The following is a 16,517-nucleotide window of genomic DNA, read 5'->3' on the forward strand; positions in this document are numbered from 1 at the left end:
AGTTAGAAAGCCAACGGTTAACGGAACGATTACATTCATAATTCAAAATTTCAAGGATGTTTTGAAAAACTGTGCGTTTTTCTTTAAGAAATCGTAAGTGAATGTGTCGTTTTTGTCAACGTGGGTATCTGGAACTTATCTGTGGTTTCGACGATAATAAGACTTTTTCATCCATTAAAATTTTTCTGAAATGTATTCAGCAAACAGATTTAACACTCCCAGTGCTAAGAAACTTCGAAGGGAGAAAACAACGCTATCCAATAATTCAGATTCTGATAAAGATTCTGTTCATGTGTACTGCAGAATCCGACCGCAGTTGGATGGTTCAGAGCCAGTCAATTCTCTTCAAATACTTTCAGCTGACACATTAGCCCTTACTACCCCTGAGACCAGGAGTGTAACAAAAGAGACTCATTACACATTTAAGCATATTTTCACAGCGTATTCCTCACAGTCAGAGATTTTTACTCACGTTGCATACCCCCTATTAGAAGACCTATTACAAGGCAAAAATGGATTGCTTTTCACATATGGAGTAACAGGGTCGGGCAAAACCTACACTTTAAATGGAACTCAAAATGATCCAGGTATTATGCCCAGGTGCATTGATGTTATATTCAACTCAATTGGGGAATATCAAGCTCCAAAATGCATGATTAAATCAGACAGAATGAATGGATTTGAAATACAAAGCGAAGATGATGCTTTTCATGATCAATTGCAGTCAGTTAGAAGTTTTCCAAGTTCAAAAGTTCAGAGGTGAGTGTTAGTTTTATTGCAAACTATTTAAATTTTATTCTATTATAAAAGTTCTGTTATTATTGTTAACATTAGTAGTAGGGGTGTTTTTACTCTCTTTGCAAATGATGTTGTAATTCTTTAGCAGAGTAAGAAGGTTGCTTAACATGTGAGTTATTAAAACTTAATCTGGAGAGCAAATTCTGTAGAACCAAAATTAACTCTTAGTTATTGTTGACTCTACAGATTTTTTTAGTGATTATCAGTTAAAAAGTCATTTTAACATAATGTAATGTTACAATGTATACTTCGTCAATGAATCTTTGATTTCAGACAATAAAGCTTTGAGTGAATAACATCATTTGCATTTTTCAGAAAAGTCAGTGCGGAAAAAGTGGCTTATGTTAATGACGGGACAAGGATAATTGATGTGAATGAAAATAGTTCATATGCTGTATTTATCAGCTATGTAGAGATATACAATAACAGTGTATATGACCTATTAGATGAATCTTCAGGGAGGACTCTACAGAATAAGATTCTCCGGGAGGATAGTGTTAAAAACATGTATGTTAATGGAGTGATTGAAACAGAGGTAAGATAAAATTTCAAGTTGTAATTTTTTTAATGATAAAAAATTTCTTGAAATTGATTTTTGTGTTATTTCATACAAGTGTTAGTGAAGAAAAATATAGGATTCTAATACTCTTTTAATATTATTTTTTTATTTAACAACTCTATATTTTTCTGTAAAATACAGCTTGTTTCTTTGGATTGTACAGGTAAAATCTGCTCAGGAAGCATTTGGCCTTTTTACCGCCGGTCAGAACCGCAAGCGGATGGCAACAACCTCTCTAAACTCAGGCTCCAGCAGAAGCCACTCTATTTTTAATATAAGAGTGGTTCAGATAGAACAGGGCGGTGTCAACAGCAATGGCCAGCCTACAATTCCCGCGGAGAATAACATTAAAGTTGGTCAGTTAAGTTTAGTGGATTTAGCTGGGTCTGAAAGAACAAATAGAACCAATAACACTGGAATGCGGCTAAAAGAAGCCAGTAGCATAAACAATTCTTTAATGACTTTAAGAATATGTCTGGAAATATTACGAGAAAATCAATTAACAAAAGGCAACAAATTGGTGCCGTATCGCGACAGTCGCTTAACTTTTCTCTTTAAGCATTTCTTTGAGGGCGACGGAACCGTTAAAATGATCGTGTGTATTAATCCGTCCCCAGAAGACTTTGAAGAAAATATTCAGGTGAATTTTATTCTACTAGTGTATTACCAAGTTTATAAATAAACATTTGTAGGTATTAAAATTCGCGGAAATATCCCAAGACGTCAAAATTTCAAAAGCAGAGATCAACAGATATACACCCCTTAAGAAAACCATTACTAGAAACAAGGAAAATCAAACTCCTGCTAAACGTAAAACGGCAACAAATTTTTCTCTTTTACCACCGATTCCAAGTGTGAATTTCGATTTTGAGAATTTTGAAGAATGCCGAGAGGCCCTCGACAAGGTTATAAACATGTTAAAGCAGCGACAATCAAAGGTCAAATATCTGGATAAAGAAGTAGAGGAAAGACAGCAAGAGTTCAGGAAAAAACTTGTCGGTCTAAATAAACACTGCATATTGAACACTGCGGAAATGAAAAGTTTGAAGACGGCTATTCAGAAGGTTTGTTGCAATACTGGGATGCGATATTTCAGTATTGTATATCAAAAAATTATATGATAATTTCAGGAGAAACAAAAGGCGCAAAATTTGCACGTAAAAATGTCTGGTTTAGAATCTGCCAATCAGGATTTACAATCGAAACATGAAGAATTCCGGAATGTTATAGCTTCTTTGCAAAGCACCATCAACGAAAAGGACATGAAAATTAACCAGTTTGTTTTAGACAGGCAAAAATCGAAACAGCTATTGGGTAAATATCAAAAGTATTTAATAAAAATATACTCCTTTTTACGTATCTTTTTTACAGCGTTGCAAAGCGAGAAAATGACCCATGAACTCGACGTCAAACTGCGAAGGCAGAGGGATCACTTAAATGCTGCAATGAAAGCTAAAGATGAAAAGATAAAACTTGTAAAAGGTATTTTGGATTCTGAGTTGCCTCCCGTTGAAATGAACACTATCGATATCGAACCGGATTGTACGAGCAAACCTTTGAGTTCTCAAACCCCGAAAAGTACATCGCACATGCATCGACGGAATTTGAATGCGGCCGCGGCAGCTCGCTCTAGGAGATCCAGATCTGTAGGTAAGTAGTCTTTAGATTTATTGTTTGTGATGTTTATAATTCCCGCGCGTACAATACGCTATGATACGATACTGTCATACATGCATACGTGTGACTCATTGATCTAATCGACCTATGTCAGTCTTATGAACGTATTAATTGTTCTTAAGACTTGTAATGATGGATCGATAATAGTCATTAATGACTAATTTAACACTTTGTAATATAATATTTTGTTCTTCGTCAGGTGACGTATGGCTGGAACACAACGTCATAAAGCCCTGTCCTCTGGCGACAGTAATGCAACCCACCATGAAGAAGCGGAAATCTGTTTCAAAGTTGGATAAAGCGAGCGACATTATCAATCGGAAACAAAGTAAGTATTGTCTGGTGGCACAGGAACCGGACACTGACGGGGAAATGGAAACCAAATTATACAAAGCGGACATCATTCCAACGTGCGGAGGGGGAGCTCAGGTTATATTTAATGATGTCGAGAGGCTGAATCAAGAATCACCTACCAAGAGTTCTTAAATTAAATATGGTCATGTAATATTGCAACAAAAATAACTACTCTTCTAGTGTTAACGATGTATTGTTATCTTATTAAAGGATTTTCCCATGATTTCCTGATTTTTATACATCATTGTTTTGAAGTTAACTTTTATGAATCTAATATTTATGTACTTAAATAAATTTTTTTAATAAGAATAATTGTTTTTATTATGTACGTTTGTGAAGAATTGTTTTGAGACCCAAAATTTTAACTATATTTGGAAGCTTCTTGGAATTCATTGTCACCACTTCGCATGCTAACATGCAAGTGTCCTTTGTTCTTTCATAACGCTTCTTAGAACGTTTTACCACATAATTAGCAAAGTTGTTCTCTTCGTCCTTGTCACATACCAAATGATGTTTATAATTACTCTTCATGGATCTGTTACCAACGCTATCTATGTTATATCTTTGATTTTGTCACATATTTATAGTCTTTGAAAAGACTTCTTTTGCGTATTTTCTACATCGAGAGTTTTGTCCAGTTTTCCACCACTTAAAACATGTTGAACAGCTCGTCCCATATTTTCTTCGGAAAATGTTTCCCTTTCTCATTTTTTTTTGTATCGTAATAAAAAAAGTAGTTTTCGTGGAAGAAAAATTCGGTTTGGTTCAAACAAGAAGTGACGAGTTTAAGTCAGTGTAGATAAGGGACTTCGAAGTCATTTCCGTGATTTTCAATGCGCAGCTGAGATGAGGCGCAAAAAAATTTATCAGGTGAAATTTTTTGTTTATAAAAACTAAGAAGTAAACAAGTCAAGACGGTACGTTTGGTATTTCTAGCAGTGCTATCTATTCATTTGTGGTCGTATTCGAGTTCATTTTCACGCGATTAATACGGCGCATTATTTCTCAAACGAAGACTTATGGACATGGCATTAGCATATGGCGGAATCACATCAAAATTCAGTGGCTGTAGCATATTTTTATGCTCATTTTTTTCTTTTATTTTATTTTTTTCAATAAACTGGTATCTCCAAAACTAAAAATGTTTCACTATATATTTTTTTACTAGTAATCATTACTTGTCCTCAGCTATAATTTCGCAGGTCTATGCGTATAAGTTAAGAAGCACTCTGTATAAACAGTTTAGATCGACGCAAACTCAACAAACCCAATTTATTTAGTAACATGTATAACGTTTGGCGTCACATCATAGATAGGTACATAGGATTTGCTGCTATATAAAATACCAATCTCCGAAGTACATTTATAGTTTTTATTAACAATTACAAAAATATTTAAACAGCATACAAATAATAGTATTTCTACGCAATATTTGATTCTCGATTACAGGGAACATCATCCAAAAATATACCTCGATTACAATACTTCTGGACAAAACTCTTTAGGCCAATAACAAAATGGTGATACGAAATAAATAAAACAGTAATTAATAAGAAAGTAAAACCGGCATAACATAATGTTTACAATAGAGTATATTTTTAGATTCCATATGTCCAAGCCCAGTCAAAGGCTTCCTGTACTTCTCAATATTGAGCATATATTTTCAGCAGGTATTTTTTACATCCTGAACATAAATTAGTTTATGTGTACTTAGGTGTTACTATTTAAAATGTGGCGTACGTGTATTAAATTAAATATTTGATTTTTACATCAATTCGGGTAACAGTGAAAGTATGCGTCAGCTATGATACTCAAACGAGAAAATCAAGAGAATTGGAATTCGTGACATGCACTCACTGCTTTGACCGAAAACAAATTGTAAGAGTTTTCTCATACACGGTGAAAATTATTTTGAAAGTTTACATGATAACTTTAAAAAACTAAAATAGGAGTCCGAATGCGGAGCTCATTCAATATGTCAGAATTTCATAATATTATATAGAGGTACAACCAAATTATATACAGATACATACTTTTACAATAATACACAAATATACAAACTATAATATGTATGTACAACCTACAGATACGAAATAAACAACACATTTTTGGAAAATATATGTATAGCAGCATAGATGCCAATTTTATCACATTCAAATTTTATTAATACGACATTCAGTGTGAATAAGATAAACCGGTAAGTCTAGTAAGTATATCTCTGGTATAAGGAGCAGTTTTTGGTAGACATGTTACGATTGGCAGTCGCAAAAATCATAACAATTAGAGTGGAAATAAGCCAATAACCACATAAAAATGTCATCAGAAACGTATTCATAGTCATGAGTGGTACCTTTATGGCTTACTGGCAGTATTCTTGATTTGCACTTGTATATGTATAATAAACCGATCTCTGCAAAATGTACAGGATATTAAAGTTGTATTCTCAATAAGAGATTCGTTACTCTCAACCTGTCATCGCTAGAGGATCTAAATTGTTGGTCTCTCAATCTTTTTACAAAATAATATGTTCTTAGGTAATAATTACTTTAACCCTGGGCATGCTTAAATATTTGGTTTCGGGCATATTTTTGAAACCGCACGGCGAAAATATTTACTTTTGCAGATAAGTATATACAAATAATATACACTTACCCACAAACAGTGGTAGGCATTATTAATAGGTAAACCGTGATTTTTGAAATAAGTTATGTGTGCACAGCATACCGAAGTGAAGTTCCCATTGACGGTTTCGTTGAGGGCTTTGTATCGAAGAGAAAGCAGCACAAAGAGCAAAAATATCTTCAAAATGTGACTAAAACATATTTCTACATGTAAAGAAACATATTTAGCAATTAAGCTTACGTTTTGATTCAATTGAACACCAGCATTGTGCAGATAGGTATCACTATTACATTTCTTGTTGAAATCGGCACTTGGCAAGCGGAAACCCAATTTTCCATAGTAAACCTCCAGTGGCTGTAAGATCCTCTAGGCTTTAAATAAGTCATAAACGTGCATCGCGTTATTCAATTAAAGCATTAAATCATTCTAAAGGCGTCTTAACTGGCGAACAGTCGCCCACAACAATTGCGTACTTTTATCCTAATTTAAATCCTCAATGTGTTAAATAAATGCGCTATTTTTGGCTTAAACGTTGGGTCTTTAAAATGCACATAGTCGAAATACTTTATTCTGTACATGTGCTACTTAAATCATACAACTTGAAATCTTGCACGTATACACCTGGCATTCTAAAAAGACCCACATAATGGTATTAGTGGCCGAATCGAGAAATAGTAATCACAATTATCACATTTTCATAATTTACTCTGCTTAACTAGGTTTATCGTTTATTATTGTACTGATTGATGCAAGGCTGCTTAACCAACTCTTCGAGCGAATTAATCTTAGTCAGTCTTCCATAAAAATGTATTATTATTTCTGTTTAACACAGCCAAAACAGACGAACACCATGGATCACTGCAACATTAAATTTTCCAAATTTCTATGCAGTATCGTGTCTTTCACCGAATAAAAGACGACTTTTATATTCTCGGTGTCGACCGCCGTAGTAAAATGGTGGTATAGGGCCTTTTTTGGGTTCCTTTTCACGCTAGTGAACAGATATAACACAAACTTTTGAACATCGTCCATCGAATGACTATTGCCCTTGAATTGCGGAAAGTACCAGCGTATATCAGTCTCCGGATTTTTTACTTTCTTCTTCAATAGATCGTACTTATTTAGGAATAAAATTATCGACACACTACTGAATATAACGTTATTGACTATAGCATCGAAGATGTCTCGCGCCTCCTCTAACCTGTTCGTTTTCCTGTCTTCCAGTAGGACCTGATCGAACTCCGAGGAAGACACTAGGAAAATTATGGATGTGACGCAATCGAAACATTGAAACCATTTCTGCCTTTGAGAACGCTGCCCGCCAACGTCCACGAAGAGGAATGGGATGTTGTTGATGGGGATTTGGAATTCGGTAATGCCTTTCGTCGCTTTTCTACAATGAAGAATATCTTTGTGTGTTGGTATGTAGCTTGGCTGAGATATCCTTTCCAAGTTGTTGAGGAAGTACTCTATGGAATCGCTCTGAAACAAACAAAACCATCAGACCTCTGGTATTCTGTTCAAATTTCGGGGACCACACAGGGCGATTCGAAATTCGGAACAAAGGACTTAGGGGCGCATTTTTTAGGTCGAAATAGGACTTTTTTTCCTGTAAGTGTGAGTCTGCAAACGCTTATAGTTTTCGATATGCAGGGTGTTAAAGTATCGTCGGTATCAAAATTCGTGGGAGGATAGGACTGCGTAATTTGAAAATCTTTCGCGTTTTCTGTCTAACTTGTTGATACCTGAGACTCTTAGGAGCGATGCAGACAAAAGTGGATTATTACAAAATTAAAAAGCGAGCAAATGTAGATTCGTCAAAACTGAAAACCAGACAAAACGTACTAACTTTCAGCTAAGCCAAATTGTCAACAAATTCGTCAGAAAACAGGCAGGATTGTTAAACTATGTAGTCCTGCGAATTTCGATAATGACAACACTTTAACACCCTGTATATCGAAAACCATAAGCGCTTGCGGGTTAACATTTATAGGGAAAAGTCTTATTGTGGCCCCAAAAATACGCCCCTAAATTCCTTATATTGAATTTTGAATCGCCCTGTATAGTTTTCTTGAATCGCTCCAACTGTAGTTACCTTCTGATCATGCACCTCTTACTTTTATTTATTGTGTTGTCTCCTGTCAGCGCTACAGGCTCATAAAAGGATTAATTATCATAGAACGATTAAGAAACCACGTAACTCATTTGAAATTTTAGTCCTCTGGCGTTCCGTAAATATAAGTTAATCAATTTGCATACCTTGATTCAGTTCTCAAGGCCGGTCTCCGTTATTTTTATCAGGAATTTCATAATGTGTGCGAAGAGTTGTTTACGGTTTTCTTTGAATCGTTATTTTTTTTCTCCCCTTATCGTTTAAGCGGAAACCGGTCTAGGAAAAAGTCAACGAAATAATTTCGAAACCGCGTGACCCCCCGCGGACCGCAAGAGTTGCTCTTCTGACCCAATTCGCTTGGCACAATATACGATACAAGTGCCATTTAACGGATTTCAAAGAGTCTATAAATAAAACATTCGCAGCAACATTCCGATCTAGTACTAGACCGTTTATGTGGCAAATGAAATTTGCCACATAAACCGGACTGTTTTGGGCAAAGCTCTCGGCGGGGGTCGACAAGGGCTAAAACCGAGGGAGGAAACTATCGCTTTACGAAGCGGTACTGTCTTGTGTGCGCGCTCATGTGCACGAACAAAGATTCAGCTACGCCGCACCACACGAGTTATTTGACCACACCTTCGTGTGTTGCACCACTGCTCTGCATGTCATATGCAACACAATGCATCTGAATAATTAATACGTTCAAGTTTTACCGGAATATTGTTTAGACGTCGACGAAACTGCCTCAGTTACCGCACTTCCACCTGTTTTACAAATCGAACGTTTATTTAATTTCCTACAGACCTGACCCCATAAGCCGGGCCTTCGTGTGCGACATGCATGTGGTACTGCGGATCTCGTTTCAATGCGCGGATATTGCTAAATACATCGCATATCATTCTAATGTGTCGTTGGGAAATTGATGAACCGACGAAACGTGACAGCAGGCATGAACTTGATTTTTTTTTTTAACTGGTTTGCGACCGAGGAGCAGAATTTCCTCGGTGCCAATCACCTCTCCGATTAGGCGGCGATATTGTTTTCACAACGCACCTACACGCGTACTTCTGCATTCTTCCGATTAAAACATGTGTTTGCCTACTTCTACCGGAAAATCTATTTGTTTTTGAAATACGTACGCAAATACCGAGCGAACCTAAATATCCGACGAGGTCGACGTTTCAGGAATCATTCTTTCACCCTCGGCAAATAGGTGGCTACGTAACGCCGCTACGAAGTAAAACGCATCAATTCCGGGAATTCTATTTCCATCCGCCGAGATCTCGTTAATCCGTGCATCTTTCCAATCACGTGGGCCGATTAATATGCGGTACTACCAAATATAATGGGGATTTCATCGTGAGTCACCACCGCCGCACGTAAACCTCAATATTGCGCGACGACCGAGGAACTTCATCTTTGGTATCGGGCATCAACTTCGCTGCCTGGAAAATCTGGACGACAAGGGCGTTTCCCAATGTCCCCGGGTACTGCCCTCCCGAAATCGATTTCGTCCACCACCGCATCACCTCCCATTAGCGCCCTGGCAGGGCGAAGGGTTCCCGGTGCGAGGACGACAAAATTCCCCCTTAAAGATCTTGCGCTCGAGGTGCTGTTCCTCCGGTGTGACGATGGGAGAGCACCAAAGGTGTAAACGGCACTGCGTTTTTAATTAATGCAAATGGTGCTTATTGATGAACGTAAACGTTTGCCATTTGGTTTGCTTCGCTGAGTTTTTTCGCAGGCCGCACAGCCGTAAGAGAACATCAAACGGTCGATGATGACACGATTTTAGAAAATAGTAAATTGCTTCCTCTTTAAATACCGCCAAGCGACTGTTTGGCATAATTATGATGAATTAACGACGTCATGGGCGTTCGAAGAGAGCGATGATTATAAGTTTTAACAGTGGTAAAATTCGCGGAAAATGAACAAATTGCAAAACTGCGAGCTAAATGATATTCTTATGAGTTTACATTGTTTCACATCGAACGATATTGTTCTATTTTAGAATAGCAACCACTCCGGAAGCTGTCGGGAATGGTAAAACTTATTCTGGCTCGATCTGGAGTAAAACACCATACAAATGTTAAAGTAAGCACCAAGCCCTCGAAATCCGACCGAAGATTTTTCCAGATCGCATGAAAATAAAATTAAGACAAAAGAGACATTGGACGGAGCGGGAAAAGTGCTCCATTGCGACATTAGGTCTATTGGCGACCCACAAAGTACAAGGCGCCTTACTGGACATCCCAGAATACGTTCAATTATCTAGCTAACTTGACCATCTCCCAGAGTGGTTTAGATTTTCAGACACGATTACGCTGCTTTTCCAGCGCGTTCAAGAGTCTCCTCTTCCTCAAACACGACCGGTACCCCAATTCTTCAGAAATAAGAATAGACCGTGACCTGTGTTGTTGCCGTATAGACACGAATTATTGGTCCGATGATCATAACGCAAATCTAAAGTATTCTCTGAGGCCAACTCCCAGGTTTACCCGCACATGTATTTGTACGTTCATAGGGAAAGCAATGCTTTCCACACTTGAGTGTTTCATGTTAAAGTTGATTCTCACTATACATTCATTCCCACCCCATATCCATGCTCTAGACATTACATATCATATCAATTGATGCAAATGCACACAACTGGATGTCAGATTCACAAGTACATTTGGGCCAATTTGTCTTTCCAATGATTTACGGGACGTTTTCAGAACATATATGGGATAGGAACAGAACAAATCTTGAAAATCAATATTAAAGGACAGACATCCCTACTTGGAGGCAACTCCTTGTACTTCAACTTCATTAAGTAGTAAATTATATTGGAGGAAGGTGATTCATTATGTTAGAGATCAATCCAATATAGATAATTTGTAAAAAGAGTTAATATGCTTATAAACATATTGTATTCATCCTTTTGTCACTCAATAAAAAGAAACAAAAACATAGGTACTAGTTTAAGATTATTAGTCTTTCCATAGAAATAAGTAGCCTGGATACATTCATTCCTTGATTGGCTTGATTCAGACCAATTCATTCATGACACTTGTTATTAATTTTTGTCCAAACCTACATTACCTTTCCTCATCTTTCTTACTTCACGCCTCAAGTCTGCTACCTACCACTAATACAAATTAAAAATAATGCTACTAAATAATTGGTTCCTAAAAGGTTTATTGTGAAAAGTGAGGCAGTCATCATCATAGAAAAATATACAAAGGGTATTACCTACTTATTACTAATAAAGAGACCCAGTGGATTGTTTCATATTAATTTTTTAACTTGGCTTAGACTTATTAGTAAAAGTTTAAATTGGGGAACCCTTGAAATGAAACATGAAGCACTTACCAGTTGAAACTCCCTACGCCTATCATAAGCTCTCCTTATGCCTGAGTCATTCCACAATTTTGAGAGCCACGGAGCATACTGCATGAACTGCTTTGAGTTTAATGTTAAACTGTTGTTAAACTTAAGTTGAAGAAGCTGCTTTCCCACGTCCAAGTTGTTGTTTTCCTCCAAAGGGATGGCTAATTTTTCTCTGGCATCTACCAAAACTTGCATGCCCTTTAACACATTCTGGTAGATGACTTGTTGATACTCTTGAATTTGCTGGTTTTCGAATTTGATCCCGTGAATGATCCTCATCTGTTTAAGGAACGTTGATTTTCCGCTCTCTCCTGCCCCAAGGAGCAACAGCTTCACCTGTCTTTTTAGGGCCTGCCTATCTTTCTCTATCATTTTATCAATTTGCTGGCTCTTGTAGCGCTGCTCCATTTCCTCGGGACTGAACTTGAAACGCAAACAACACGGACACGACCAATTAAAATTGGACATTTTTAAAATTATTGTGGTAAATTGTATAAATTTCCGAAAAAGGTTTTTTAAAAACTACATATTAGCTGTCACGAGAACAACACACAACACTGACAATCGTGAGACGTCAATTGTCAAACTGCGCATGCGTCAGGTCTGACATTGGAAGAAGAATGTTCGGAAAAAACACATTTCGTGTTATAGGCTGTAATTAAGATTAAGTAGACAATGTAAATAACTTAAAGATGTGAAAAACCCATGAATCTAAGAGTAGAAATCGTTCGTTGTCAAAATACAAGTATTTAAAGTGTTCCTTATTAATCTTTGCTCTATAGCACAACTCTTAGAGTTTATAAAGTATTGAAATCAGATTAGTTTCGAAAATATTTTGCTATAAAGCTACAATTTTATCACTCTGTCATGAGATTGTCAGGTTAGCTCCCTTAGAACTCGTTCTCCTGAGGTCCTTGGCTAGAGAGGTTCTGCTTTATTGGGGATACATAACCTTTATTTTTGGCTCATGCTTATTTTATTTAAAGGTTATATTTTTAAGCTCGTTACTTTATATTTTACTTTCCTTAAATTCTGTAGGGAAGTAAAAAGGAATAACAATGGATATAAGCAGATCCACATTTTATGTAGGAACAAATAGAGGTGCATTACTGTGTACAACTGAAAAGGCAGGAGATTTTAAAGTATTCAAAAACCTTGAAGACTCATCAAATGTTAAAGCCCTTTGTGAAGGTAGAAATCAAGATGAGCTGGCAGTTGGATATTCAAGCGGTAACGTTTATGTCTTTGATATTCCAAAAGGAGCCTTTGCAAAGGCAATTGATGGATTAGAAGGGAGTGAAGAAGTTATAGGAATTTGTTGTCTAGCAGATAGTCTTGTTATTGGCAAAAGAGATGGAATGGTCAATATATGGAATAAAAAGCGTAATGACTATTTTTCTTTAAATTTGGATGAAAAAGGATCATTTGATGCTATGGGTTTAAATTACTCAAGAAATATAATTGCAACAGGTGGTGAAAATAATGTTTACAAGCTATGGGACATTGAAACAAAGAAATTAATGTTTAAAGCAAAATCATTAGGGCATGATACTTTACAACTGCCTATTCCTACTTCCATAAGAGGAATTTGCCTTTTTAATAGTTTTCCACATATTGGATCTTGTTGTACAAAAGAGGGACACATTTTGTTATATGATGATAGAGCTCAGAGGAAACCAGTCGTAAAATTTGAAGAACCAAAGGCGAGCTATACAACAATAAAAAGTGCATTTAGAGATACTCAAGTTATGACTGGAACCACTAAAGGATATATGCAATGGGTAGACCTCAAACAACCAAAAATTTTGAAAACATATACCAATTTCACCGGAGGTGTGACTGACATAGTTTGTGATCCTTTGGAACCATATGTTGCTAGCATAAGCTTTGACAGGCATTTAAGAGTAAATAATATGGAGACAAAGCAATTAATAAGTAAGGTTTACATGAAGCAAAACTTATCAAAGCTAGTGGTAAAGCCAGTAGTTAAAAATGAGGATGAACAAGTTGAAGATCATCTTGAGGAGGTTGATCAAGAGTATGAGGATTTGTTTAAGAACATGGAAGAAGTTCATGATGATAGAAAAGGAGCAAATAGGAAACGAAAGATTATCAGAGAATCTACAGAACTGACTAGGCCAAAGGCCAAAAGAAAGGTAAAGAAGAAGGGAACAAATCAATAATGCTATATATAATGTAAATTACTTTAAGTTTGTAATAAAAAAATGATGTCCCATCTATGTGTGTTCATGGTCCTAAACTCACCCCACATTTGAATGAAATATCTTATAAATTCTAGGAAATGTATAGGAAAGATTTGAGATTCATTTACAAACTTTAACATTCAGTATTTCGGTACTAATATGATAAAAAATTTATGATTTATTTACTCTGAGAATTAAATTTTCTCAAGGTCAAAATTTTCATTTACGTTTTTGTGTGTGTTCACAGAATAGAACCATAAGAAGAATGTAAGTATCGCACACACTCATTCCCGGTGTATGGTTCAATCGGGCCGAAAGATTTACACGAACAAACCCCTTACTAAGGTTAGAATACTGTTTATATTTATATTTTTATAATTTCCTATTTTCATAGTTTTAAGTTTTTAAATCGTAGTTTTTAAGTAGGAGAAAATTAAATTGTGGTGTTGTAAACCTCAGTAAAAGCTTCCATCATTAATAATGGAGCCTCCTAAAATATCCTTCGGATTCAGCAAGCTTTCCAAGAAAACAAATATAATATCCAGTAAAATAACCCAAGAGGAGAACAAAGTTGAGTTAATCGAATGCCTAGAAGGGAAATTAATAAAAGTGAAAGAGTAAGTAATATAACTAATAATACCAACATAAATACATCTTGACTTTATAGATAGGTATGAGTAAGTTAATACCAGTTTTGAAATTTCTCTGAATTGCACCCTACTCCCCATATTTGTTTAAGATGGGTGGGTAGAGTTTCTCTACATTTTAACAGATGCATTATAGTTGATAGTAAGGCTGGCAGATTTCCCAAAGCTGTTATTTCAATAGTTATTTGAAAATGTATCCAGATTCTTTTAATATTTCTTATCAAGCTAAACTAGTGATTTTCTGTGTATATCAATTTCTTTCTTTTATAGTGCCGTTGAAGAAGTAAAAAAACCGTTAATTATACCACTGAAAGACAATAAGAAGAATCTGCTTGACCGGATTCACGAATTCAAAAAGCAGACTCAAGCACAGGAAAGTGCAACAGAAGATACTCGACCTGATTCTGAATTAACACCTGATGAGTTAGTAGCTAGACAGTTGATTAGGGGTAAGCCCATTGATAATTTAATTATTACTCAATATGATTGAAACAATTTCAAATATGTTTGCAATATTAACCTGGATATCACTTGATTTTTAGAAGCCAAACAACGTTTAACAAGTGACATCTCATCAGATAACACAAAAATAACTTTCCTTCCCTTAAACAAAGATACTCATTCACTACAAGGAGAGAAAGAACCCACATTAGAAGATTATGACTCAGTACCTATAAGTGACTATGGTATGGCAATTCTTAGAGGCATGGGCTGGAGGGAAGGCATGCCCATAGGTAAAAATACAACTAAATCTGCTGCTATTAATGTACCAGAACTGAGGCCAAAAGGTCTTGGTCTTGGAGCAGCGAAGATAATTGAGTCAGAAATGCCATCAAAAAAACCTACTGATAAACATGGGAATGAGTTGGTTTTGAAACAAGGAGCGTTTGCAAGGGTTATTGCCGGGCATCAAAGTGGCAATTATTGTGAGGTCAGTTGCACAAGTATCTTTTATTAGTTTGAAGGTAAAACAATTTTTCATATGTGTAGGTTCAAGGGTTTGATGAAGAAGCTGGGCGAGTAATTATTAAAGTCTATCCAAAGGGGGAAATTGTGAATATCAATGAACTGATGTTAACGCTAGTTACAAAAGAAGAATTTCTTAAAGGATATAAAATTTTAAGTGAGTTTTTGTTATATATATATATATGTCTTGAATTATTTATTATAATTATGATAAACTTTTTTCAGATAACGCAAAATATGAGCAGTATAAAGAAATGTCAGATAAAAAGCTAGAGAACTACAAAATTCAGCCAGAAACTTCTGGTTTAAAACATATAAAAAAGGAACAAAACTCACATTCAGAGTCAGAAGATGATAGTGACAGTAGAAACAGAAGAAAATCAAGTAGCAGATCCACGAAACATCGAAGTAAAAAATCAGAGTCCCCAGAAATGAGACGCGAATTGAATTCCAAAAAGTCTAGTCACCGAGGAAAAAATCTTTCCAAACACCGAAAGAAAGATTCGGATAAAAGCTATAAAAAGGAAAAACGCAGGAAAGATCGGAGATCAAGGAGTAAGTCGACAGAGAGACATAGGGGCCATTCTTCAAAATATACAAGCAAAAGTAAATCGAGACGTCAAAGCAGTAGTAGTAACAGCAGCAGCGGTGAGGACAGAAGACGTAAACGCTGAAATAAAAGTTAACTTGATGATGGTATGTATTTTTCATTGTAATTTATTTTTTGTCGACTTTTTCATGAAAATAAACAATATTTTACCTCAAGAGTGAGTTTAATTAAATAAGTTTACACAAGCCAAACCGCAGTCATAATATATACCATATCATAAGAATGGCGTGGTTCCTGGTTAGCGGATAACTTGGGGCCCAATTTCATTTTTTATAGTTAGAGGATCAGCTCAAAATTCCCAGTTCCAAGTAGTTAAATTACACAGTTCAGCTGCTAAACATTATCAGAGAACAACCTACAAAAACTCCTTAGCGATTTCGGTCCGTTATGGCTCTCTGATATATCATCACTGAGAACACTAAAGGAATTTATACAACTGCCTTGCCCATACGCACGTTTACTATTTGCTAAACGCATTAAATGACTCAGTTATAAGCTTTTTAAATGGAAATAATTCATTTTATTATTGGGCTCACAATAGTTTACAAAGGATTTTTTGATCTCAATGATTTCGCCGTACAGTAGTATAGGT

The 16,517-nt window shown here is 36.0% G+C and overlaps 5 protein-coding genes across 5 annotated transcripts in view; 3 read left to right on the forward strand and 2 right to left on the reverse strand.

The window, feature by feature from the left end:
* LOC136408613 (uncharacterized) overlaps positions 1–12,070 on the reverse strand; it is a 42,131-nt gene extending 30,061 nt beyond the window's left edge. The window contains exon 1 of the mRNA XM_066389706.1: positions 12,061–12,070. The gene's annotated coding sequence lies outside the window, so the exon portion shown is untranslated. The remainder of the gene's footprint in view (positions 1–12,060) is intronic.
* pav (pavarotti) lies at positions 102–3,600 on the forward strand. The gene is made up of 7 exons (XM_066389699.1): positions 102–759; positions 1,114–1,333; positions 1,521–1,997; positions 2,050–2,421; positions 2,488–2,671; positions 2,729–3,007; positions 3,234–3,600. Exons 1-7 carry the CDS (start codon positions 191–193, stop codon positions 3,518–3,520), a joined length of 2,388 nt encoding a protein of 795 aa, XP_066245796.1. The 5' UTR covers positions 102–190; the 3' UTR covers positions 3,521–3,600.
* cta (Guanine nucleotide-binding protein subunit alpha cta) lies at positions 4,760–12,064 on the reverse strand. The gene is made up of 2 exons (XM_066389728.1): positions 11,481–12,064; positions 4,760–7,492 (listed from the first exon to the last, which is right to left on the reverse strand). The coding sequence occupies exons 1-2, from the start codon at positions 11,964–11,966 to the stop codon at positions 6,866–6,868; spliced, it is 1,113 nt and encodes a 370-aa protein (XP_066245825.1). The 5' UTR covers positions 11,967–12,064; the 3' UTR covers positions 4,760–6,865.
* A 383-nt stretch (positions 12,071–12,453) lies between the features above and the next one.
* Positions 12,454–13,717, forward strand: l(2)k09848 (lethal (2) k09848). Its single transcript, XM_066389331.1, has one exon. It carries the CDS (start codon positions 12,557–12,559, stop codon positions 13,679–13,681), a length of 1,125 nt encoding a protein of 374 aa, XP_066245428.1. The 5' UTR covers positions 12,454–12,556; the 3' UTR covers positions 13,682–13,717.
* Positions 13,718–14,058: 341 nt separating this feature from the next.
* Positions 14,059–16,054, forward strand: LOC136408624 (G-patch domain and KOW motifs-containing protein). The gene is made up of 5 exons (XM_066389724.1): positions 14,059–14,319; positions 14,620–14,798; positions 14,892–15,280; positions 15,340–15,472; positions 15,541–16,054. The coding sequence occupies exons 1-5, from the start codon at positions 14,183–14,185 to the stop codon at positions 15,987–15,989; spliced, it is 1,287 nt and encodes a 428-aa protein (XP_066245821.1). The 5' UTR covers positions 14,059–14,182; the 3' UTR covers positions 15,990–16,054.
* The last annotated feature ends 463 nt before the right edge of the window (positions 16,055–16,517 follow it).

The sequence above is a fragment of the Euwallacea similis genome, chromosome 4 (assembly GCF_039881205.1).
Source record: "Euwallacea similis isolate ESF13 chromosome 4, ESF131.1, whole genome shotgun sequence".
Lineage (NCBI taxonomy): Eukaryota > Metazoa > Arthropoda > Insecta > Coleoptera > Curculionidae > Euwallacea > Euwallacea similis.